This window comes from Amblyomma americanum, chromosome 3, assembly GCF_052857255.1.
Source record: "Amblyomma americanum isolate KBUSLIRL-KWMA chromosome 3, ASM5285725v1, whole genome shotgun sequence".
NCBI classification, from domain to species: domain Eukaryota; kingdom Metazoa; phylum Arthropoda; class Arachnida; order Ixodida; family Ixodidae; genus Amblyomma; species Amblyomma americanum.
Genome location: NC_135499.1, coordinates 146,036,107 through 146,062,708, shown reverse-complemented (window position 1 = coordinate 146,062,708; position 26,602 = coordinate 146,036,107). Strand labels below are relative to the sequence as shown.

The following is a 26,602-nucleotide window of genomic DNA, read 5'->3' as shown; positions in this document are numbered from 1 at the left end:
ATCCTATGGTGCCAAATTCCACAACAAATTCGGTGGTTGCCACGCAAATGTGAAACCAAACAAGTGCATGAACAGTTATGGAGAGGCCAGTGTTATGCTATGAGAGAGGGGATTGTGCAAACACATACTTTCTGGCCATGGTTTTATCAGGGACACCATTACCAGATCATGCTAAGCCATGTGCGCATTGCTTGAGCGTTAAATTTACCGCCATGAAAGGCTATTCAGATGTCAAAGTATTATCTTATTTATAATACAACTGGAACTAGAGGCAATAAAGGTCGAACGGCTCTAAACAAGAGAACAAGCGTGACAAACTCGAGAGATTAAAGCCTGCCGGTCACCGACCAACTAGTCGCCTACCGACGTTAAAAAAGGCGAGCTTAGTACACTCTGTCGATTAGCAAGGAAACGAAATCGACCAATCAGCGACGCTCGCAAGACAGAGAGAGGCGGTCGTGTTAAAAAAAAAGAAAGGAGAAAAGAAAGGAAAAAAAAAAGCGCAGGAAGAGTGCAGCGAGCATGGACAATTCGTTGGTAGCATTCTTATCAGAAGGTAAAAGGCAGCGGTCGTTTCCGTAGGACAGCGGCGAGAACGGCGCAACAGAAGCGTCACATGACAGCAACCACCATGCACGGGCCACGGAGGAAACATGAAGAGAAGGGGGAGTGTCAGGAACCAATAAATTGCATCCGCAGGCCCCGCGATCGCCGGCTCCCCAGCCGAAGACAAGGGATGTGAATCACAGCCCTTGGAATTTCCGGATGATGCCCGCGTTTCTCGAGAACAATCGATGGCCCAGCACGCTTCATGGTATCGCTATAAAGCGTACACGCGCACGAGTTTTCGCGCAAGCGCGAAGCCCAGCAAGATTCCCGAGCTTGACCGTCCGAAAAACGAGCAAAATAAAGTGGAATTTTGGGAGAGGAACAAACGCAGAACTCATGATGTTCACAGAGACGATCGCTCACTTGCCAGTTTTTGTTTCTGATACGCTTCAGCTGGTCAAAAATATGAGTTACTATTCACGTCACACAAGCACGATCGTATTTCGGTGACGCATAAAAAGTCTCTCTCGCACTGTGGAGCAAAGTTCGTGACATCCGAAAGCACGCGAAACGCGCAGCGCGTGCGACAAGCGCTGTTAATCAAATCTAGGCGGGAAAAAAAAGAAGAAAACGAGCGTTGTACAGAAGGACGTGCACTAAGCACCACTCACCAGACCTGGCGCAGTCGTCGCGTCCGCGCTCGATTTGAGCTCTCGATGTTGGCGTCTGATCGCTGTCACAGTATCCCGAGTCTTTAGGCTTCGCGCAAAAGAAACTCGCTCACAAAGGCTCACAGCGCTACCCTGTCATGCAACTCGGCAGCTACCTGTCCCAGCTCACCGTTTTGGCGCACTGGACTACCATTACGCAAAGAGCTACCGCACCGCTTTTTGGAAACAAGCAAAAAGCGAGCGCGACCGCACAAAAAACATCGGCGGATCGGTTTGAGTGGCGGGCCCCCAAGCCGTTGCCAAAGCTTGACAGCAGAATCCAGAAGCCTGAGTCGGATACTTCGTTAGGAGATCAAACGCTTTGCGTTGCAACTATGAGCCTGCTCGTTGGTGTTTAAACTATGCGTGAATTGTGTAAAAAGTGAATTTGTATTTCTTTCTCAACGGTTGTAAAACCAGCGCGAAGTTTAAAAAACCTCGCAGCAACTAAAGTACAAAAAACAAACTAATATGGCGGCGCGCATCTAACGTTGCTTGCTTGGTTCCTCCCATAGGTTCATCCATACATTTTTGCAATGCGTCCTTCTGGAAGCACCTGCGATCTCGCGAAATTATCTTGACTTCTGTGAGTTCGCAGTAATTCAAGCTCATGGCTACGAGTGAGGACGAGATTGAGGTATTTAGCCATCTCGGCAACATCTTGGCCGACCCACCACCAAAGCGGGACTTGTGCAACAAGTGCAGGTAGGTAGGAACTTGAGCTGACGCTTTTGATAAAACCTTTGCGATTTATCGTTATCCCTGATGCAGCTATCTTCTTAAAACCACGCAGGCGGCCACCGTCGGTGTGCTGGTGCTGTTCGTTGCCGGAAAGCCCCGTTCTGACCGCCAGCAAAGTTTACATCCTCCAACATCCCGGAGAGGTAACATCGGCGTGCCTCATTTTGATGCCCCCGACGTGGGCCAGATTCTCAATCGTGGCGTCAGCATGTTGACTTGTGATTAAGCGCAGAAATCCAGTGCACCGACACTTACGCTTGCGCTGTGGGCAGCCAACGTTACGGATAGGCTCTACGTGCTCAGTGCCGGTGTCAGTCGACTTCTATTTATTTAAAAAAAATTAATGAGATATATGCTGGCCAGATGCTTCTGCTCCAGGTAGCATGAACGGCACACATTATCAATGTTTGCCTTACGAAACATACGGCATTCTCCAACTACTTCCAGTTAAATTGCTGCTCTCTTGCATTACGTGTTCTACACGCACTCATTTGCACATAACATACCATTAGTGGCGCTTGTTTGCATGTCATTGAGGATTTTTTTTTTCGGCCAGTGCAGTGTGTGGACGTAAACTTAAATGTTTAATATTATTTTTTGTAATATTAAGTTGTAGTGGGCAACATATCTATGTTTTAACCCGAGAGGTCCTGCAGTGTGACTGCTTGTTAACCGACTGCACGATAATACCGGGCTACGCACTCAAAGGACCAACGTTGAAAAGGACTGCATGTGGTAGACAGTGCATTCGTGTTAACAGTTTAGCAGCTCAAGTTGCCAGCATTGCCAGCTGTTTTGCTGTATTGGCAGACATTCAGAGATCCTCTTCTAGTGACCTGAGGTGATGCAACGAGTGCGCGGAAAAATTACAGGTTCCTTACAAATGCCTGTCATGTAGGGGGTGTGTGAATGTGCAGAATTTTCTAACAGCGAATCAAATATCTTCCTGTTCGGTTTGCTGAACGAATAAAATAATGCATGTTCTAAATTATTCGAAAGTACTCAAATATGTGCTGAATTGTTATTGAATAATTGGAACAAAAGAAAACTGTTTTCGATTCAAAAAGTAGTTTCCTTCGACGGCTGTTTCAGAAAGGGCCCAGTCTGATGTAGCAATACAAACTGCTGCAATAGGTCTATGCGGACAGGAAAGATCCGTGATGCTATGCAGTCCGTTCGTGTGGCAGAGTCCATTATGCTCATTATTAACAGTACTTATTAACAAATGAATGTACCCTCTCCTGCTTGGACCGGATTCGGTCTGCAGTGTTTTGTAAATAAATAAAATAAATAAACATGACCTCCAAGATTTGGCGACGCAGCAGGGTTTAGCCAGGTTTAGCTAGACCTGCCACGATGCCTGATCTCTCGGGCCATAGATCATAGCTCACACTCCACTCATCCACCGAGATGTGCTAGTTCAACTGTTATCATCAGCAGTAAGAACGAATGGAAAGAATTGAGGTTGATCATTATCAATAAATTACTGCACTCTAATGACAAACAGATTACTTTCACTGAAAATGGAGCTTTTATAAAGTAGAAAATGACCAAAAATTAATTATTTGTGCTGACTGATTAGTTGAAAACTCTTCACTAAAACAAAAGATAATTGAAGAGGTATTGGCAGAGATAGAGGTACGACCACTATTGGGCGTCTTCGCAAGCAAACTGCACTGATGTCGAGATAGTAGGGTACACTGCCATTCGCTTCTAAACAGTAATTGAAAAGCCTTGATCAGTATTCAGTTTGAATAGTGTGAAGGGGAAAAGAATATTCCATTTTGAAATACAATATACTTAGCAAGAAATGCGTCTCAGGCTGCCAAAACATCAACATAGCCAGAAAACTTGGAGTCAATTTTTGATTGGAACAAAATTAGGTGGAGTTGTCCTCATTGTCCATTTAAAGAAAATTTGTGGGATACAACACACCTCAAGAGTGGAATGCAATAGCATTAGAGATCCCATTGTTGCTACTTTGGTGTTTCTGTGTCATTCTTTATGCATTTCAGGGCCGCTTCTCAGACGCTCATCAGCACGCAGCCGCTTCATTTCGATTGCACAGCTGATTCAGCAGATGAGACTGGATTGGTTGAGTGCTGATGCACTACATAAACAGTGATTTACATGAACAACGACAAAACAACATCATACCCCACAGTCCAGTACTCTCTTACAATTTGGTGGGCCGATTGTAGACATCACAAGGTCACGTGACCTCGCTCGTCCTGTTATCTATTTAAAGGGGCTCTCAATAAAGTTGTGGTATGCCTGGGATGTTAAAGGACGGTGCTTTATGAATATCCTCCAGCAAGAATTTTTGAAATGCATTTTGTAGAAGCCGAGTTATCTGTAGCGACTTGTGTAGAGTGTAGACTCACGAGACAGATGTGAGTATGAAAAAGTCGCCGGAAAGGGCTTGCCAACGCGCAGTTGTGGGTTCTCTGCTACGTGTATAAGTGTTCTATTTGGCTCAGGTGTTCATGATGACACAATGTTGTGACTGAGCCAGTTTATGCACCTCTCTTTAGAAGGCGTTTCAGAACCCTTTAATCCTCACCTGTCACGGTGGGCAGGTTGTAATGACGGTTTTGATGACCTCTCATGACCAGTCAGCGAATTTCATGACACAAGCCGCCACTATGGAATGTGGACTCTAATGCTAACACATCAATATACCGACAATGCGTTGTGTTCCTCAATGGGTACTAGTGTTGCATCTTAAGCTATAACCAAACAAGTTTATAGTGCCACGGCAGGCACTCGCACACCAGGAGTTGAACCAAATATTCATACGAATACCGCATTTACTTGCGTAATTTGTGCTCGTGTGTAAATTGTGCCTGCGTGTAATTTGCGGACCCCCAACTTTTTTGCCTGGGTTTTTGAAGAAAAAAAATCTTTTAATCTTTTGCTTGCATATTTTGCGCTCTCTGCTGCGCCAGACCACCAGCAGGTACGCGGATGCGCGCGAGGCAGGCTTGGAAAGATCGGCGTCGCCGTGTGCGGTTGCGAAAGGTGGGAGTGGCGAGCGCATGAATTGTGCATCGTTTCCCTGGCTCGCTCACGTTGGCGGTTGCTTTCCCAAATGAACAAGGTTTGCACGCGCCCAAATATGAAACTACAGAACAGTTTGCTGTTTGGTTTGCCTCTAGTCAGGCGGGCTGCACGCAAGGGCGCAGTTTTATCACCAGTTATCTCCTTTGCCTTCCACTGCTGACTTCACAATTGTATTGTTGCACGTTTATTGCTTTGAGGTGCGCACATGCCGTCATGTCATCTGGCGAGTAACTACATAATGTGAGGTGGGGCGGCAGGGGGTATGAGTTATACATTTAGAGTCAACTTTTCTTTTTTTTTGGCCAGCAAGGGGTGCGAGATGGGGGAGGTGGGCTATGCATAGGTGGCAATATTCAGTATATATAATTGCGCATTGTGGCCTTTGTAGCGTTTCTTTGGATGTACTGGGAAAATTTTTGCGTAATTTGTGCTTTTTGAGGCCTTAATTTAAAAGAAAAAAGTGCACACATTATGCGACTAAATACGGTCTTCTACGAATATTTGGTTTTAGAATATTCGAGCATTAATAAAAATATTTCATTCATATTAGATTCAGTTCATCGTTATTTGATTTGCGTTCTATATGGTTTTGAAAAAGTAATATTTACACACCCCAGCTATCGTGTATAGGTCCTCCTTTATTGCCTCATGTAAGCAAGTTATTTTCTTTCTTCGTAGGTGAAACGGAACTTGTCTACAGCACCTATGCTAGAAGCAGCACTATCCAGCGAGCGATGCATAATTCTCCGAGGTCGTAGGTTCTCAAGGGAACGCTGTAGAGCCCTTGAAAGCATCCTCGATGAGTCTGCATCAGCAGACACCATCCTGCTGTACCCTGGCCCTGAAGCCCAGGATGTGCAGACCTTGTCTACTGTCCAACAGCGAGGACGAGGCTACAACATTGTGGTTCTGGATGGCACATGGTCGCAAGCTCGTTCGCTTTTCTTCAATAGCCCCCAGCTACACTCGTTGCTACAGGTACGCACGTCTGAAAAAGCGTTTGTAGTGTTATGCCGTGGCTAACCTTGTATTTAAAATTACACACTTTACACAACAGGCATTCTCGGCTGTTAAAACCCACCAGACACCTGGTATTATTTATACTGCTATTGGTATGTGCGGTTTAACTTCGCGAAGCGGCACATGGGCTATGAGGCATGTTGTAATGGAGTGCGCCAGATTAATTTAAACCACCTGAGGTTCTTTAACGTGCGCAGACACTGCACAGCACATAGGCATTTTTGCAATTTGCCTCGAATGAAATGCCGCCACCACAGCCGGGATTTGATCCTGCAACCTTAGGCTCAGTAGACAAACGCTAAAGCCACTGAAATACAGCTTAGAGTCTGTGTTTATTGGCGGCGACTACAAAAAACCTTCAATCTCCTCGTACAACAATGCCTGTGCGGCTCATAAACACAAATGCAGGCATGAAAAGTGGGACTGATACTCACCCTTGATACGTGGGCGCTGAAAGTCTGAAACGCATATTTTTATACATTATTTTCCTACATAAGGTTCCTGCAGGCAGTCTCAGTTCGTGTCCCCACTGAGGTTGTCACTGTTAGGCGCTTTCATAGAATCACAGAACACCTTTTGTGTTCTATAATCCTGGAGGGGGGTGGCTGGGGGGATCGTATTTGAACCATGTATTTCTTGGGACTCTTTTTCTCATTGACAAAATGGGGTTCAGCATGGTTTTCCCATGTAAAGTTTCTCTCTTGGTGGGGGGCAACTCTCCCCTAAATCTGCCCCTGCTTTTATTCCACTATTGCTCAGCGTTGAGCATCCAGCCAAACAATGAACTACACAATACGTTAGTTGGACAGTACTGATAGGTCTTTCACTTCACTGACATGCTTACCTTGGCAACAAGCTGCGAAGTGAAACTTAACTTTGTCTTCAGTGTGTGGGCTATGTTTTTATGCCACAGGTGGATCACTTGCAGTATGCAATTGTTCTTTTTATGCCACAGGTGGATCACTTGCAGTATGCAATTGTTCTTTTTATGCCACAGGTGGATCACTTGCAGTATGGAATTGTTCAAGTGCTATAAATCTACTTCATTTTAAGGGACTATAGGCACATATTTCTTTTGTTCCGAGATTTTTGTTTTAATGGGTATCTAGTGGTCCAGAATGGTGGAAAAACAACCTGAAAAGCTGGAATGCGATGTAATTAATTACGAAGCCATTTATCATGGTCAGTTCTGGTTTCAGTCTCCGAGAGCATGGGTATGGCGTGACGTCAAGTTGATGTACGAGCATCACACAAGCACTCCCTGACGGCAAGGCTGTGATCACCTGTGCACACAATCCAGTGACGCGCACACGAACCTTGCGGAGCACTGACCAAGAAGGTCGTGACTCGCTAGAGAGATTCAGATAGCGCTCTGCTACGAGTCATAGGTACCTGCATGACGTCACGTTATTTATGTCACTTCGACTGCTTGTCGTGGAGATGTCGCTACCGATGGGTTTGGAATTGTGAAGTCTATGTACAGCCTGTGATTAAAACCAAATTACAATATCTTCTCGGCCAAAGGAAGTGTTACTACTGCTGGGGGGCATCTCTATATAACCAGGAAGGCGGTTGCATTGGTTTCTGAGCATCGTAATTTTGTGTCTATCGTCCTGTAACACAGAGCATCTAAATTCAAGGAAGGAAAAATTCTCTTTTAGCTGGTTAAACAAGGAGAGAGTCGAGTGCTTGGTTTCTGTGGCATCTTCCTCAGATTGTAACATGCAGAATAGAATTTTTTGCCTTGTTTTTTCATTTTTACTTTCTTTGTACAAAACTGTTACGGCACTTCAGACATGCAAAAACATGCAGGGAAAGTTATTGTGTGAGCTTTGTACCGTCCCCTGTATCCTACTATGGTCTTTCTAGGTACAGATAAATGCATCTCAAGCAAGTCACTATGTGATAAGGACTCAGCCAACTAGTGAATGCCTTTCGACAGTGGAAACAGTGGCTTATGCTCTGGCAGCCCTTGAAGGAAAGCCACACTTACAGGAGGCAAGTCTTTTTCTGTTTGTGACCACTTCTCCCATTAACAACCATAACTGGTATCAGGTGATCAACCTTGGCTACAGTGAATGGTTATAAAAGCTCCATAAAAGGTATGCTTAACGTAACCGTATATACAAGCTTAGTAGATTGCCCATTGCATTTGCTAAATTTGACGGGGGGGGGGGGGGGGGGGTGCCAAGATAGCTGCTGCATACCAAGTATAATGCTGCTGGACGTTTGAGTATTTACCACTGTCACGGTTATCTCTGTTAAAAAGCCACCTTTTTCAGCGTGTGCCATGCTTGGCTTGGCACTGTAGCCATCCTTACCAGATATGCTATTGCAGCATGCTGATTGAAGTGGCCAGCTGCATATGTAGAACTTTCTGACAGGCTAGTTGGTACAATTTGTGCTTCTTTCCTCTGTCCCCAAGTTTCCTGTGTACGTCCTGTTAGCGCACGCTGTTTAATAGAGCTGCATATGTATGCCAAGGTTGAAAACAACAAACAGCCCTCACATATTTTAATGAAATTTAGAAGTACGGAAAGCTGAGCAAGTTGGTTACTGTTATCCAAGGTAAAACAGCGTGGAAAAAACACAAGGACAGAACAAAGACGACGACACGAGTGCTGACTTTCAACTGGTGATTTATTACGCACGTGTGTACATATACTATTCCCGCAAAACACTACGCAGAACAAAAAATATTCAAGAAACACTGCGTCATCACTGAACACATTAAATCTACCTTGCTGCAAATGCATGCTGCACCCCCCTTGTCAATATAATATGCCTCTACTAGTTCCCTTACTATCTGATCTTTATGTTTGAAGATGACGGATGTCTGATGAAGCAATGGGGCACACGTGTGCTAAGGTTGCCTGCAGTGCAACGCCAAATTCGAACTGGCTGCCCTGTCCAAAGAATTGTAATGCTCCCTCAGCCGTTCGTTAAGACATCGCCCAGTCTGGCCAACATACCACCCACCGCATGAAAGAGGGATCTTGTATACTACACCTTCGACGCACTCAACCCTCCTCTCTGCATGTGCTGTGGTACAACCACCACCAATCGTCCTTCCTAGTAGGGACTCTCGCTTCCGCTGCACAGCTCGGCAAATGTTGCTTAATTTTCTGCGAGACGAAAATACAACATCAACTAGAAATTTTCGCCCCACTTTCTTCAGACGGTGTGATAATGCATGGACATAAGGGATGACAGCAATCTTCCGGCGATTCGTGACCTCATCTTCCTGAGGAGCACGCTTATGCTCCGATTTGATTTTGGCCAACAGCCTTTTGCATAACCTTCCGATAGTTGCTTCAGGAAAACCAGCGTCCGCGAAACTCCGACGTCGTCTTGGAGTACCTTCAGAACAATAATCCTGGTGACTGTCATGTGTTCAGCGTGGACGTCGAGGATTTATACTATTCAATTCCTCATGAGTGTTTGCTGCGCTTTGTTAGGAAATGTATAAGTGAGGACAATGACGAAGTGCGCTTCCGAAATGTTTGCGGTGTATCTGTTGATGCTTTCCTTGAAGTGCTGTGTATGTACCTCCGGTCCACCATTGTTGCATGGGATGACTGTGTGTTTATACAGCGTTCCGGGATATGCATTGGGTCTCGCGTGGCTCCGCTGCTAAGTGACTTGTTCCTTAGCAGAATTGACAAAGCAATTGCAGGAGAGTTACCGGGCGGTGTACTGAAAGTACAGAGATACGTGGACGATTACCTCGTTTTTGTTGAAAACGAAGGATGCACGCAAGATGTTGTGAACACATTTGTCAGAAATGGTCAAGGGCTTGCTTTCACCACGAGGACCGTTAACCAACGTAGGATACAATTCTTGGATGTGGAGCTGAGACTTGAGCCCGGACATGTTTGCTGGCTGTATTCGCCTCGTTCCGTCAAGCCCCTACTCAGCTTCCAGTCTGGGCACTCTAAGCTGGTAAAGGATGGCATCGCCCTGTCTTGTGTTCGCGCCGTCCTCAACAAGTCGTGTGTCCATATCATTAAGGAAGGTGTGCAAGGCCAGATTTCTAGGCTTAAGGACGCTGGTTTTCCTGAGGCAACTATCGGAAGGTTATGCGAAAGGCTGTTGGCTAAAATCAAATCGGAGCATAAGCGTGCTCCTCAGGAAGATGAGGTCACGAATCGCCGGAAGATTGCTGTCATCCCTTATGTCCATGCATTATCACACCGTCTGAAGAAAGTGGGGCGAAAATTTCTAGTTGATGTTGTATTTTCGTCTCGCAGAAAATTAAGCAACATTTGCCGAGCTGTGCAGCGGAAGCGAGAGTCCCTACTAGGAAGGACGATTGGTGGTGGTTGTACCACAGCACACGCAGAGAGGAGGGTTGAGTGCGTCGAAGGTGTAGTATACAAGATCCCTCTTTCATGCGGTGGGTGGTATGTTGGCCAGACAGGGCGATGTCTTAACGAATGTCTAAGGGAGCATTACAATTCTTTGGACAGGGCAGCCAGTTCGAATTTGGCGCTGCACTGCAGGCAACCTAAGCACACGTGCGCCCCATTGCTTCATCAGACATCCATCATCTTCAAACATAAAGATCAGATAGTAAGGGAACTAGTAGAGGCATATCATATTGACAAGGGGGGTGCAGCATGCATTAGCAAGCCCTCATTATCATTGGCTAACCACGAAATCACCTGTTTGGAGCATGCATTTGCAGCAAGGTAGATTTAATGTGTTCAGTGATGACGCAGTGTTTCTTGAATATTTTTTGTTCTGTGTAGTGTTTTGTGGGAATAGTATATGTACACACGTGCGTAATAAATCACCAGTTGAAAGTCAGCGCTCGTGTCGTCATGTTTGTTCCGTCCTTGTGTTTTTTCCGCACTGTTTTACCATGGATTTTAATGAAATTTACCAACATGTTAACTTTTCAGTGCAGCGAGAAATAATTTCTGAGTGCAACAATGATGACTAACAGTTAATATGACTGATATCCTTCTCCTCCCATCTCTTACCACGAAGGTGCTGACGAGGCCATTGCAGACGCTGTGCCGTCACCAGTTGGAACATGGCGCTGTGACACACCAAAGCAAAGAGTTTCTGATTCAGAATGGACTGTACATGAAACCACTGTCTCGGCGCATCATCCACAAGTTGGCTCGTAACGAAGATCTCAAAGACGCCCTGAAGTGACCAGTGGCCTGTGTGTGTTGCGACTGGTGTAGCAAAATGCATTCGTTGTATGTGTGCAGTGCTTCAGTGCAGGACAGAAACATGCAAGGCATGTGCCTTGAAGAAACGCCGCACAGCATGGTGCCTTGCCTGTTTGATGCTCATATCAAAGCACCGAATGGACATGGCTACCACTGTTGAGAAGTCTGCAAGCAGGCTCAGGGTTTTTCTTGCAATATGAAGGAGAGGAGAGAACAATGTTTATCACAAATTCCTGAATAGCTCTGCATAAGTGGACATCTGCCTGCTAGGACTACTAGTCATAGACTGCACAATAGCATAATGGTAGCGAGCAAGATCGAGAAGTAACCTTTGCTTGGTCTAAGGATTGTTGATGCCATCATTACTAGATGGCACAGAAGAATGTGAAATCAAAAAAGTTTGCAGACCATGCAAGAGTGTCGGAGCAAGGCTGTCTGTCTGTGCCACTCCAGCAAAACTGCACGCTGTAAAGATGCATATTTAAATGGATGTGCTTGCAGGCATGTTAGCTGAACACACACCAGTTGCCTGTACCTTACTGCAGTGCCACTTTGGCAGCTTAACCATGTGTTTTTTGCCTTGGCTGCGCAATGAATTCAAGAAATCATGTGCAGTGATGTGTGATACTGGGTTGACAATGTGAATAAGGGCACTGGTGCAGATGTCAAAGCTTGTAACATTCACTTCTCATTGCATGGTTGAAGCAGAAGCCTGCTACAAAGGCTGTTGAAATGGCACTTTGCAGTAAGATACTGTTAACCGGTGGGAGTATATACTACGTGTCATACATACGAGGCAACGCTACCAAAGCTAGTGCACCTGTCTGTGCCCAGAAAGTAGCCCACCATGCAACCAAAGTGAACACAAGCATAATTCGTTGCGACATCCCTAAAGTGCCATGGTTGGCACCTCCTGGTCTTCGTTCTTCCTCTTGACAGAATTACATGCGGCGGTATGATACGCAGCTGGTAGGGCGAACCGCTCGGACTCAATTCATGCCCAAAAACTAGTTCACACTCGGTGCAAATGATAGCCAGAGAGCCCAAACAGTGAGTGCCTCAGAGCTCCGGCCATGATTTTCAATGCTACTCCATCGTTTTATACCAGTTTGTTTTCGTCCAAACACTCGCCGGAGTTTAGAGAAGAACGAATGATACATGGTGGAATAATATGGTTTCGTGGACGCACTACTTCTGCAGCCTCCGCAGCGTTGCCTGCTATGTATGAAACGGAGTATAGTCAAAATTTTTGAACTGACACGCCTATGACGGGACTTTATGAAGCACACTGGAATCGCAAACAAAATATTACTGAATTTATTGTTCGGGACTGCATCAGAATGCTATGTACAATGAGAATTCCAACAATGTGCAGCAATTCTGTTACAGTACTAGGACAAGCAAAAAAAGCACAGTAAACCATTTGACACTGCAAAAGGAAATGGCAGTGCAGACAGAATTTTTGATCACAGACTTAGCGACTAGATACATAGTATGCCTTGCACAAGGCGCTCAGTCTTAACGGACAACATTAATGCTCAATAATTTGACTGCTCTTATAGAATATTTATATTACATGAATAGACAGCGCACAGAGCAAGAAATAAAAATAATTCGTAATCATGTTACCCCAATGTAGACATGAGTGTCCCGAGAGGCGAGTGTGCTTTGAAAAACTAAGAAAGCCCTCGGCAAGGGATTGTCCAGCATCTGCTTTTGCATGCCACATCATAACTTGCACGAACTTTGTAAAACACCCAGATGTTAATAGCATGGGAACTGTACTACTCCGTACTAGTATTATCCCGCTCATACGACATGCTTACTGCAGACAACTAGTCCTTGTCAAGCAAAATACAATAAGATGAAAAAATGGAAAACAGTAAACAAGCTAGACGCTGGAAACCTGGCGCCATGGTCAAATGAACCCATCTGTACGTGTTTCTCAATGTGTCCTGCAGGCCTTGTTTGTAAAGACACCGAAGCCATAAGTCTACCTATTTTAACCAATCAACCATTTTCCTCCTCTGTACTAGTACTATCCCGCTCACACGACATGCTTACTGCAGACAACTAGTCCTCGTCCAGCAAAATACAATAAGATGAAAAACGGAATACAGTAAACAAGCTAGACGCTGGAAACTTGGCGCCATGGTCAAATGAACCCATCTGTACGTGTACGTGCTTCTCAATGTGTCTTGCAGGCCTTGTATGTAAAGATACCGAAGCCATAAGTCTACCTATTTTAACCAATCAACCATTTTCCTCCTCCGTACTAGTACTATCCCGCTCACACGACATGCTTACTGCAGACAACTAGTCCTCGTCCAGCAAAATACAATAAGATGAAAAAATGGAATACAGTAAACAAGCTAGATGCTGGAAACCTGGCGCCATGGTCAAATGAACCCATCTGTACGTGTTTCTCAATGTGTCCTGCAGGCCTTGTTTGTAAAGATACCGAAGCCATAAGTCTACCTATTTTAACCAATCAACCATTTTCCTCCTCCGTACTAGTACTATCCCGCTCACACGACATGCTTACTGCAGACAACTAGTCCTCGTCCAGCAAAATACAATAAGATGAAAAACGGAATACAGTAAACAAGCTAGACGCTGGAAACTTGGCGCCATGGTCAAATGAACCCATCTGTACGTGTACGTGCTTCTCAATGTGTCTTGCAGGCCTTGTATGTAAAGATACCAAAGCCATAAGTCTACCTATTTTAACCAATCAACCATTTTCCTCCTCCGTACTAGTACTATCCCGCTCACACGACATGCTTACTGCAGACAACTAGTCCTCGTCCAGCAAAATACAATAAGATGAAAAAATGGAATACAGTAAACAAGCTAGGCGCTGGAAACCTGGCGCCATGGTCAAATGAACCCATACATGTTTCTCAATGTGTCTTGCAGGCCTTGTATGTAAAGATACAGAGGCCATATGTCTACCTATTTTAACCAATAAGCCAGCAAGGTATTTATTCAACAATAAGGTAGCCCACTATTCCACCCTTGCATCAGAAGAGTCGCTTGAGTGAAGCTGAACCTGATATGTCTTGCAAGCAATAAAATTAGCCATTTCACTGTGTGTGAAGAAATGCCCATCTGAGCTCGAGAACAAGGCTACAAAATTAATCCAGACACCACTCTGAGAGCAACAGTGTCCTTATAGTTTTAAGTCAGAATCCAACTAAAGTCGCACCTTTCATGTCACTGTGAAATGCATTACAAACATGGACCCGCACCCACAGAAATAAATAATTGCAAATCAGTAATGGTCCAAGCATCTCTCCACCAGAAAAGTCATGATAGCAGCACTACTTCAAATGCAAATAATGGTCTTCATCACTGAATAACACAGTATAGCCATCCTATGTTAAGAGCAGGACATCAGCGTTATTTGTGAAGTGTGCAGCCTGCCACACAGAGCTATGCTCAGCAGAGACAACTTATGACCTGCTGGCCTTGCACAAGTTGTGGTGGTGCTCTCATCACAGTTTCGAGTGCATTGCAAGCAGGATCAGCAAGTACAAGGTGCACCTGCAGAGCGATGGCTTGCTAATATTTTGCAGTAGTGTTCTGCCAAACTGTCCTGAAATGCCTCTTTGTTTTCAGTTATTAGCCGTAACTTGCACCTTGACAGTTGCAACATCAACTGCACATCATAAAAAGACAGCTACACACATTACATGCAGCACCAATTAATAAAATCAACATAAAAGGGAATAACCCATCTTTTTTTCCTTTCTCTCATTCAAAGCCGATGGCTTCTTAGTGTGCAGTGCAAACCACTATTCTTTTCTTTGTTTTTAAAATGATTTTGTGCTGATGACTATTGTCATGGCAGTTTAAATCATGATTAAATTTCTGCCCCAAATGACAGCTATGACAAATAATTGCACCCACCACTTTATCTTGAATCTCAATGCTCATTCACACAACCATGCATTTATGAGCATTAATTCATGCCATGGGCATAGCAGAGTTTATTTCGCTGGTCAGAAGCTGCCAGCCAGACCAAAACAGTGACCAAAGCACTGGCCAAAATGCCAATTTTGATGTTCTGCATTTAGGCAGAGTGTGGAAACGAACTGGCTACATGACAAAACATTATGAGCAACTCCTGCTTCTTGTTTTCAAAAGTGTGAAACATTCTACCAATTGGCACTGCAATTTGCCCACTTCCAAGTAGCCCCTGTAAATATGAATGATCTGCAGATTTTGCCGCTGGAGACCATGCAGTACTGTACACATTGCACATCAGAGCTGCTAGTTCACAGACCTTAACTTCCGTGGGCCCAATAAAATCAAGCTGGATAAAGAAAAATATCACGACACAACAATCTGAGCTACAGAAACTGTGGTTTGCACATGAACTTACGAGTCAACCTGCAATTTAACACGAAGACAACACACTGAGTAGGGTACCCATGAGCGCTAGTCTTCTGCTCCCTTTGCCAGCCTGACTTCTTGAGCACAAAGCAGATCGTTGAGTCTTCAGTGGTGGCAGGCACTAACCACCATGAACAGCCCTCGGTGTCTAGCGATGCTGGCAGCAAGCATCAGGCAGGCCGTCCCAAAGATGGCAAAGGGCTTCGCCAACCGAAGGTTCAAGCTCCTGCACCAAAGCATCATGTCAATGTCCCAAGAGCTAGCCCCTTAAGAGCACAGGTCCTTTACAAAACACTACAGTGTAATCCACTTATAACGATACCAGATATAACGATATATCGCTTATAACGGTAAAATATTTTAGATTTATCAATTCTCCCATAGCCCCTATGTAAAAATAAACCGTATATGACGATACAATTATCTGTAAAATAACGCATACAGTGATGGGGTTCTAGCCACCGGGAAGGTGTTTACGACAAAGATTTGTCTGAAAGTTTGATAAAAAATAAAATATATTGAAGCAAAGGACGTAAAATCTCTGCCAACGGACTGGCGTGGTCAAATTCGTGGGGGAGCGTTGCCTACGGCCTTGCGGAACCACGCCCTATCGTCGCAATCGCTGGATGGAGGAGCTTGCTTCGTGGCTGCTGTGTAATGCTGTCTCACACAAACGTAGTTTCCGCCTGTTTGTGCGTTCGTTAACTGGGTAAAAACGATGCTGGCCAAGCAAGGCTAAACCCCCTTCTCCCACTTTTGCCGCTGAGATGGTTGAGAATTTACTTTCTTTTTTAAGCACTAGCTTTTCTTGGCGTGTTCCCCGTTTCGCGCTGGCAGCAAGATGCTGAGTGCCGATAACATCGCCCGGTATCTTTTGATGGGAGCTCCGGAGGGGGTGGGGGTGGTTCGCTCCGTGAACTTGGCAGAGCATCAAGATGCTGTGCGCCCTTGATAAGCGCGCCGGCAGCTACATGCATGGGGTAATACCTAAATGCATGGGAGAATATGTGGGTGTGTTCTTTTTTACTTTTTTGCCGGTCCAGATATAACGATAATTGGTTATAACAATTGGATTTTCCGGTTTTCTCAATATCGTTATAAGTGGACTGCACTGTATCAGTGGTCAAAGTGAAGCAAAACACAAATGTTGAACACAAGTGAAAAACAACACGCCACAAGTGAGCATCATACAGTTAAACATCGATTGAACATAGTCGGTGAAATCTGCAGTTTGTTTCGCAATACTGAAATTTCGCTACATCGAAATTTGACTCCTAGTATGCTAAGAATCCAGCAAAAATGCACTGCGGATATCTCACAGAAAAAAAACAAAACATTTTTTTCCCGTTTATATCGTTATAAGTGGACTGCACTGTATCAGTGGTCAAAGTGAAGCAAAACACAAATGTTGAACACAAGTGAAAAACAACACGCCACAAGTGAGCATCATACAGTTAAACTTCGATTGAACAAAGTCGGTGAAATCTGCAGTTTGTTTCGCAATACTGAAATTTCGCTACATCGAAATTCGACTCCTAGTATGCTAAGAATCCAGCAAAAATGCACTGCGGATATCTCACAGAAAAAAAACGAAACATTTTTTTTCCGTTTAAAATGAACCTTTATTTCTGCCCTTTCTTTGCCACCAGCAACGGTGTTATGCGCATGTTGTTTATGTTGCGAGCTCGTGAGCCACCTCAGCAAGTATATCGTTCCAGCCACTGTCGGTGGTGGGGACGCACCCGTCTTGAGTTTTGGTTTTGCTGTCATCATCGTACTCTTATGCGTGCCCCGAGCACACCGCTGAAATGACGACGTATTCCGTCGCTGCCACCGCTGCGGCCTCGCGGCTGGCCACACCGTCTTTGAGCACTGGCAGCGTGTCCTATTCGGCTCTCGTTTTGGGCGAGATAGCATGAGCCGGGGGCTGCCCTGGCAGGCTGCCAGGGCTGTGCAGACGCTCGTGCCAGCCTCGCCCGTACTACCCCAGATGGCGCGGCCGGCGGCCTGCAAGCCACTGTGACCGTCGCCGTATTTGCATCAGCCAATGAGCTCTGTATGTGAAAGCTGGAAGGCTCCCATATTATGTATGCGCTCCAGAGGAAATCTAACCCTTGGTAGTCTACTTCGAGATGAAAATTGCAAAGCTACGACGCTTTGCATTTCTGTCATTCCATCAAATGTTCTACTGTGTGCACCCCATCAGAATTGAAAATGCTTCTGTGGTCTCAACGGTCGCATTAGCAAGGGAACAAAGTTGGAAGCGGCACCATGCATGTGAGGAAGCTCAACTGTCCTAACTGCAAGCCGGCCGCGGCGGTCAAATTTTGATGGAGGCAAAATTCTAGAGGCCCATGTACTGTACGATGTCAGTGCACGTTAAAGAACCCCAGATGGTCGAAATTCCAAGAGCCTTTCAGTACAGCATCCACCATAGCCTCAGTAGCTTTGGGACGTTAAACCACCATAAACCAAAGCAAGCCAAGCTGCGTGCGACAAGCAAACAAGTTTCAGCACTGCTGAATGGAAGACCTACGTCTCGCCTTCAAAAAGAAAAGACCAGTGGCCTGCCTCTAGCATTCTAAACAGTGTGCACCTGTGCTTGGCTGGCTGGCTGATACGCACCTGACAGCCACTGTTGCCGTGGGCCGGCATGAAACTCGAAATTCAAGTGAAACCAAAGCTATGTGGCTAGACTACCGTATTTACATGCATAATTTGCCTCCTTGCTTAATTTGCGCACCCTTAACTTTTCACCCGGGTTTATAAAAAAAATTTTGAACTCTCACATTTTACGCACCGTGCTGCGCTAAATCACCATCATGCACGCAGGCTCTACCCTATGGCTCTACCCAGTAGCATTTGGCTATTCTGCGTGTTTGTTCTGAAAGCTTTTTGAATCTTTTGTGCACTGGGCGTTCATGGTGGCGTCTCGGGGCCCCTGTTACAATCGCGGCGGCACCAGCGGCATCGCCACTCGGAACGGGTGGCAGTGCTTCCGGGGAGGATCGGCAGCTGATAGAAGAGCCGACAGCGCTTTTTGTTTGACTGATGCATGTGCCTCGACTGCCGGCTACGCTTTTCTAGTTGGTGGCTCTGACGTGTTGTGTTTGGTTGCTCGGTCGTGTCTTGCGATGGGGTATGACAACTATACGGCAAGTTTCAAACTGCTTGTGATACAGTTTGTGGAGGAAAACGGGAACCGTGCCTCCGCCAAGCAGTACAAAGTGAACGAGAGCCATGTTCGTTACTGGCGAAAGCAAAAGTCCCAGCTGGAAAATGCAAACCCGCGAAGGAGAGCATTTCGGGGACCTAAGGAAGGCAAATTCCCCGCTGTTAAAGAGGAACTCGCACAGCATGTTAGAGAACATCAGGCCTCCGGTATCGCCGTGTCGTGCGAGATGCTTCAGTTCCAGGCAAGAAAAACTGCACTTGGAAGAGGAGTCCCTGCTGCAACCTTCAAGGCAAGCAGAGGGTGGGTGACACGCTTCATGAAACGGCATAATCTGTCTCTGAGACGAAGGACAACCCTCTGCCAGCGTTTGCCCCCGGACTATGAAGAAAAGACTATGAAGAAAAGACCGAAAACTTCATCATGTCGCAAATCGGAAACGCAGACGAGACGCCGCTGACATTTGACATGCCGCCCAATACCACAGTGAGCGAGAAAGGGGTCCGATCTGTCGCTGTGAAAACAACCGGCTGCGAAAAACAAATGTGCACAGTGATGCTGGCGGTGATTGCAGATGGGTGAAAACTACCACTCTGTCATTTTTAAGCGCAAAACGCTGCCGAAAGTGAAGTTGCAAGGACGCATCCTTATCCGTGTCCACGAAAAAGGATGGGTCAACGAAACATTAATGCTTGACTGGCTGGACACTGCGTGGGGAAAATGCCCAGGCGCTCTGCTGCGGCTGCCATCAATGTTGGTTCTCGATAGCTTCAAGGGTCATCTCGTCAACAGTGTGAAGCAGAGGTTATGGAAGATGAAAACAAGCCTGGCTGTCAACCCAGGCGGCCTAACATCAGTCCTGCAGCCCTTGGACGTTTCCCTTAACAAGCCATTTAAAGACAATGTGCGGAAGTTGCATGTGGAATGGATGGCCAGCGGAGAACATTCCTTCACTCCTACTGGAAGGATAAAGGACTGCCTCCTTTGGAGACAGTCAGTGAGTGGATTTTAGCAGCGTGGGATACGGTTTCTCCGAACATCGTGCAGTACAGTTTTAAGAAAACTGGCCTGTCAAATGCGCTCGATGGAACTTAGGATGACGTTATTTGGGACGCCAGTGATGGCGATGAGAACGACCGCGATGTTGTCAGCAATGGCTCGGAGTCCAGTTCTTCCAGCAGCGACTCCGACTAGTAGGTTGTTTGTGCAATAAAAAGGTACACCTGACCAATTCTTTAACAGTACTGCATGAGCGTCGACCAAACTGCTTCTCAGCGCCTTAACACGGCGCGGAGCGCTGAAGCCAGCGAGAATAGCCGCGTGCGCACAAGTTTGCCGACACAACGATTGTCGCCTATGGGCAAACTTGTGGGCACGCGGTTATTCTCGCTGGCTTTGGCGCTCCGCGCCATGATAACGCGCTGAGAAGCAGTTTGGTCGACGCTCGCGCGGTACTGTTAAAGAATTGGCCGGGTGTAAATTTTGTGTGTGGTGTGATAACTGTTTTATTGATTTGCGGTTGCTTTCCCGGACGAAGTTATGAAAGCAAACTTACGGAATCCGGAACTACCGAACAACTGGCAGGGCCGCAAGCGTTGGCGCCGGTTTAGCCTCTTACTCAGCTTCGTGCATGCTCCTTCATGCTATCCCGCAAAGTGGGGAGGGGGGGAGGAGGTGCGCGGCCTTTCATTTGGAGCTAACTTTTTTCAGGGGGCGGCCAGCGTCGGGTGCGGGTCCGGGTGCTGACTTATACACAGCAACATACGCAGCAACATGACCTTTGTGGAGTTTTTTTAAATCGTGCTCGCGAAATCCCCGCGTAATTTACGCACCCGCTTCTTGGAGCCCTAATTTTTGGATAAAAAGTGGGTAAATTATGCGCGTAAATACGGTATTTTTTTAACAGCGGGGGCATTCTACCATTTACGTGCATGTCAGAGATGCATGGGCAATACTGTTCCATGCCATTCAGGCTTAAGGAGGAATATTTGGCTGATTACTGTATTTACTCGAATGTAACGCGAGTTTTTTCCCAGATTTTTTCCCCTTAAAGTCTACCCTTGCATTATAAACAAATACCGCACTTCGATTGGCCTAGAGCAGTGCCGCGGTGCAGCCACTTCAAAGTAATCAGCTTGGTTTCGGTTTCCGAAGTTTTGCAATCTTATGCTGGCAACATGGGTACCACGGAAGCCAAATCCTCATCCGTCCAAAGTCAAAGCGTTGATAAGTTGTTCTCTGTGATTTTTCTGTGTTCATTGCGGCCTTGTGCTGAACGCGTCATCGCGTCGTGTTCTTGTGGCGACGCTCGTTTTAAGAGAAAAGCGATCCTGTTAGTTGAAGAGGTCGGGAATTCTGTGGCAGCTCGAAGACTTGACCTCAACGAGTCAACCATTCGCGGATGGTGGCTGCAGCGGGAGGGGCTTTTTAAATGTGAGCCCGACTGCAAAGGATTTCGTGGGCCTCGCAACGGCCATCACATAGAGCTGGAGAAAAAAGTGGCGGACTTTATTATTGAGCAGCGCAACTGTCTCATGGGGGTCAGTGTCGAGCTGATCCGTTGGAAAGTTAATGATGTTGCTCGGGAGATGGGAAGTTCTGAGCATCTCATGGGTGGGCCCAAACGTTCATGAAGAGGAATGGATTCTCTCTGCAGCGAACAACATCGATACGGCAGAAGTTACTGGGAGACTTCGATAGTGAAAAGGAGGACTCCGAAAGCAGGGAAGATGAATAAACATGTTGGCCACGATGCCTATTAAAGGTACTTTGTTTTGCGTCCTTAAGCCTCGTGTTACATTCGTGGTTTTATTTTTTCCAGCTGGGCAGCACGTAAAGTCACCCCTCGTGTTACATTCGTGGTCGCGTTACATTCGAGTAAATACCGTACTTCCTGTGCCGGTCGTGCTTCTACAAGTCCCGCTGTTGGCATTCTGTCCGAATAAACTGGTGTGAGCCGAGCTGTACCTTAATTAACGAGCGTCTGGTGCTATAAACTTACACGCGCGTTAGCTGGGACCGTACTGGCAGTATGAATTATTTATATTCACGAAATAACAGGCATAGAATTAACGAGGTTTTAATGGATGCTCACCAGCAATGCTCTTGATCATGCCAGCGAGCATAACACAGTTGAAGACGGCAGTAAGTAAGTTGCTAAGGTGCACTCATATGTAGTGGTGTGCAAATATACTCAAATTTTTAAAATAGCGAATTGAATATTCTATGCGTTTTGTCAAACGAATCAAGCAGTGCATGCCCAAAATTATTCGACACAAATCAAATATGTTCTTAACTTTTAGAATACTTTCTGAATGATTGGCACGTAGGCTGAACAAGACACACTGCAGTTTTATTCGGCGCCTATTTCAAGAACTGCTCCACTCGGGTGCCGTGCAGGCTACTGCCATGATCAGTCGGCACGGGAAGAAGGGTTCAGCGCCGCGATGCAGTCCATTCAGGTGGCAGTGTTCATAATGCTCATACATGGCCTCCAAGATTTTACAGCGTGGTGGGGCTCAGCCAGGTTTAGCATACCCTGCCCTGATGCCCAAACTCGGAGGCTATTGCTCATAATTAGAACACACCTCTCTAATTTGATGAGATGTGGCTCCAGTTCACCTGATCTTGTTATCAGTAGCAAAATGTAACTTTCTTATATGTGTAACATAGGAATTGTAAAAGATGACTTTGTATTAATTAATACGATTAATTGTTTTATATGATTATTCGCTACTTTTGCAAATATTCGATTCAGTTCTACAGTAAAAGCTCGTTAATTCGAACTTCAAGAGACGAATAAATTTTACAGTTATTTTACAGTTTTGAAGCGCATATCTCGAATACTTCTGGTACACAAAACGGCACAAGAAGCATTTTCGAAGTTATGCATTTTTCTAATACACGACAACATTTCATGAAAAAAAAATAGTGTGCATTGCAGCTCTGCCAAACTCATTGAAGCTGTGTCGACTTTCAGCAAAAACAGCCATTGGAAATCGGGGAAGTAGACCTACATGAAGTGCTGACGTATTTCTGGGGAGCGAGACCTACCTGTGAGACCTCCAACTGCTGCTCTTACCGTATTTACTCAAGTAGTTTGCGCACCTTCTTTCCTAAAACCAAGGCTTCAAAAAGGGGGTGCGCAAATTACCCGAAATTTTACAAACACATCCTAAAGAACAATACAAAGGTCATAAACACACAATGTATACGATATATCGCTGCATATAAGTCGACTCTGCAACTTACAGGGTTAACCCTGCAACTTACAAGTTCAGAGCCAGATGGTTCAGATGTGTGCCATTTCTCATTTGAAAGTATTGTTTCATGGTAGGTGCAGGACGTCACACTAACCTGGCCATCTCGGCTGATCTGCACCTTCTTGTTATCATTCCAAGGATTCAGCAGATGTTTTGTGTTCTGGAAAGGCAGGTTACACCTGCAAGCATACAAGGCAATTTTTACTAAAAATGCACATTCAAAGAGCCACTATATTATTGCAGAAAGCTGTCAACTTATTACATGCGACAAACCTTGCAGGGAGTTGGGGCCCAACAATAATCCTCAAATTTCCCCTTATAAAACAGGAGCTGATAACACTGGCTGCATGTCCCTAGTAGTCCATTTATCTTTAAAAATCTGATTAATTGCATTAGTGCCTACTTCATCACTTAAATCATGCCAACAGGCCAACAAGTCAAATGTCAACAAAGAGTTCTGAGCATCCAAACGCATTTTTCAAAAAGTAACCAGTTAAGCTATGGTTTTACGTGGTTAATTCAGCGAGAATTGGTCATATGTATCTAAACTTGGTACAGTGAAAGCTCATTAATTCGAAGCTCGATAATTCTAATTTCCAGAAAATTGGAACTACACTACTTGGTCCGGGCAAGCTCCATAGAGATCTGTGTATAAAAAATTGGCTGTGGTTTAGCTCTGGTTAACCCTAGTTGAATTGCGAAAGCTTCATTTCCCCGGCACGTCGTCTACACAGCGTCTCATTACGACGTTCCCGAGAACTCAATGCCGTTTCTTCCGCAGTTGAAGAGTCACTCCGGGACGTGCGGGACTTTTCCTAGCCGCATCTTCATTACGACGCTTCTCGAGTCGTGCAGCGCCTTCTTCTGGTGTCTCTTGAGCGCCTTGTCTCTTCCTCGCTTCGTTCTGTCGTTGTTGCCTCTCTTTCGCGATATATATATATATATATATATATATATATATTGTCACGTAGTGATGACGGCAGTCGAAGCAGCGATGAAGACGGACGAAAGGGGTCTTCTAAAAGAACTGTTTATTGGGCTGACTTGCACCCAAAATGGACTGAATCACTCGGCGGCGGCGAAGCGACAAGCGTGCTCGGCGGTCGTCGAACAGAATGCCCGCCGCTGTCGGCCGTGCTCAATTTAAAGCTGATAGCGAACATTCGAGATAAAGGGCGCAAAGTTACTAGAACATTCCGGAACAACGTAGAATCAGCTTTGCCTGGCTGCGATCAATCGAGATAAATCTAGTCGCGTCTTGCGTCGCAAACAAAGCGATAAGGTTGTGTCGCGGCAGATTTGAAAAACGAACAAACACTGGAAATATTCGCGGCATTACTCCCCTCTCAAAAAAAGCATCGACCCGATGCATTAAAACAAATAATGCGACTAGTAAGGGAAAAAAACGGATCTTGAGAAAATAGAGCATGGAAATGCAGCGGCCTTTAGCGCGCATAATACGGCTTCAGACGGACTACATGGACAACTTCTGGTCGTAGGCGGCGTCGCTGGGATGCAGTAATTGCGTCAGGGATGACTTCATAATCCAGTTCACCCAGCCGACGAAGAACCTTGTACGGACCGAAATAGCGGCGCAAAAGCTTTTCACTGAATCCACGGCGGCGAATGGGTGTCCACACCCAGACTTGGTCTCCTGGCTTGTATTCCGCGTTGCGTCTTCGTAGGTTGTAGCGTCTGGCGTCGGACCGCTGCTGATCTTTGATCCGTAATCGGGCAAGCCTTCGAGCTTCTTCTGCGCGTTGAAGGTAGGCGGCAACGTCGACGTTCTCTTCTTCTGTAACGTTGGGCAGCATGGCGTCTAGCGTGGTCGTGGCATCCCTGCCATGGACGAGCCTAAAAGGCGTCATCTGGGTGGTCTCCTGCACTGCGGTGTTGTAGGCGAAGACGACGTAAGGCAGGATGACATCCCAGGTTTTATGTTCGGCATCGACATACATAGCGAGCATATCGGCGATGGTTTTGTTCAGGCGCTCGGTCAGTCCGTTGGTCTGCGGATGGTATGCAGTTGTCCTCCGGTGGCTGGTTTGGCTGTAGCGCAGGATGGCTTGCGTGAGTTCCGCCGTAAATGCTGTTCCTCTGTCCGTGATGAGCACATCGGGGGCGCCGTGTCGAAGAAGAATGCACTCCACGAAAAATTTGGCCACTTCTGCTGCTGTTCCGTTCGGTAGGGCTTTCGCCTCGGCGTAGCGGGTCAGGTAGTCGGTCGCTATGATGATCCACTTATTTCCAGATGTTGACGTTGGAAAAGGGCCAAGCAAGTCCATGCCAATCTGCTGAAAGGGTCTTGAGGGAGGTTCAATGGGGTTCAGAAATCCTGCTGGTCGTGTGGGAGGAGTCTTTCGTCGCTGACAATCTCGGCATGTTTTCACATAGTGTGCGACATCGGCAGACAGTCGGGGCCAGTAATACTTGTCTTGAATGCGGCGGAGGGTGCGAGTAAACCCGAGATGTCCAGCTGTCGGCTCGTCGTGTGAAGCCTGTAGAACTTCTTCGCGGAGACAAGTAGGTACAACAAGGAGGTATGCTGTTTTGTTCGCTGTAAAGTTCTTCTTCACAAGGACCTCATTCTGCACACAGAAAGAAGACAGTCCTCGCTTGAATGAAGCGGGGGGTGAAGAAACCTTGCCTTCCAGGTACTCGATGAGGCCTTTTAGGTTGGGGTCCGAACGTTGCTGCTGAGCAAAAGAGCTTGCACTGATGGGTCCCAGGAAGGCGTCCTCATCGTCGTCCAGCGGCGGTGCATCTACAGGGGCTCGTGAGAGGCAATCGGCGTCAGTGTGCTTGCGTCCGGACTTGTAAACGACGGTGACGTCAAACTCCTGGAGGCGCAGACTCCATCGAGCGAGTCGGCCAGAGGGATCCTTCAAATTGGCAAGCCAGCAGAGCGCGTGGTGGTCGCTGACCACCTTGAACGGCCGTCCGTAGAGGTAGGGGCGGAATTTCGACGTAGCCCAGATGATGGCAAGGCACTCCTTCTCAGTGGTCGAATAGTTAGCCTCGGCCTTGGAAAGGGAACGGCTAGCGTATGCGATGACCTTCTCCAGCCCGTCACTTTTTTGAACGAGAACGGCGCCTAGTCCCACGCTGCTTGCGTCGGTATGAACTTCAGTATCGGCGTTTTCATCAAAATGCGCAAGGATCGGTGGGGACTGTAAACGACGCTGAAGTTCCTTGAAGGCTTCTGCTTGCGGCGCTTCCCATTTAAACGGCACGTCTGCCTTCGTCAGTTGGGTCAGGGGCTCGGCGATGCGCGAAAAGTTTTTCACAAATCGTCGGTAATATGCGCATAGTCCGAGAAATCTGCGCACTGCTTTCTTATCGGCCGGCGGTTGAAACTGTTCAATAGCAGCTGTTTTCTGCGGGTCTGGGCGTACTCCTTCCTTGCTAACGATGTGGCCTAGAAACAGCAGCTCTTCGTAGGCAAAGTGGCATTTCTCTGCTTTCAAGGTTAGGCCAGACGACTTGATTGCGTCTAGTACTGTT

The 26,602-nt window shown here is 46.3% G+C and overlaps 2 protein-coding genes across 4 annotated transcripts in view; one reads left to right on the top strand and one right to left on the bottom strand.

Moving 5' to 3' along the window:
• The first annotated feature begins 1,716 nt into the window (after positions 1-1,716).
• Positions 1,717-12,858, top strand: Dtwd2 (DTW domain containing 2). Of its 2 annotated transcripts, XM_077658195.1 has the most exons (6): positions 1,718-1,964; positions 2,053-2,143; positions 4,949-5,021; positions 5,742-6,041; positions 7,953-8,081; positions 11,076-12,858. In XM_077658195.1, the coding sequence occupies exons 3-6, from the start codon at positions 4,968-4,970 to the stop codon at positions 11,244-11,246; spliced, it is 654 nt and encodes a 217-aa protein (XP_077514321.1). In that variant the 5' UTR covers positions 1,718-1,964; positions 2,053-2,143; positions 4,949-4,967; the 3' UTR covers positions 11,247-12,858. The 2 variants fall into 2 exon arrangements, with proteins under 2 accessions (XP_077514320.1, XP_077514321.1); XM_077658194.1 differs by lacking the exon at positions 4,949-5,021 and having other exon boundaries at positions 1,717-1,964.
• LOC144125100 (3'-5' RNA helicase YTHDC2-like) overlaps positions 12,561-26,602 on the bottom strand; it is an 88,561-nt gene continuing 74,519 nt past the window's right edge. For both annotated transcript variants that reach the window (XM_077658188.1, XM_077658190.1), the window contains exons 27-28: positions 23,193-23,277; positions 12,561-15,890 (exon numbers count right to left, since the gene is read on the bottom strand). In XM_077658188.1, the coding sequence (XP_077514314.1) occupies positions 15,813-15,890; positions 23,193-23,277 (163 nt within the window). In that variant the 3' untranslated portion in view covers positions 12,561-15,812. The remainder of the gene's footprint in view (positions 15,891-23,192; positions 23,278-26,602) is intronic.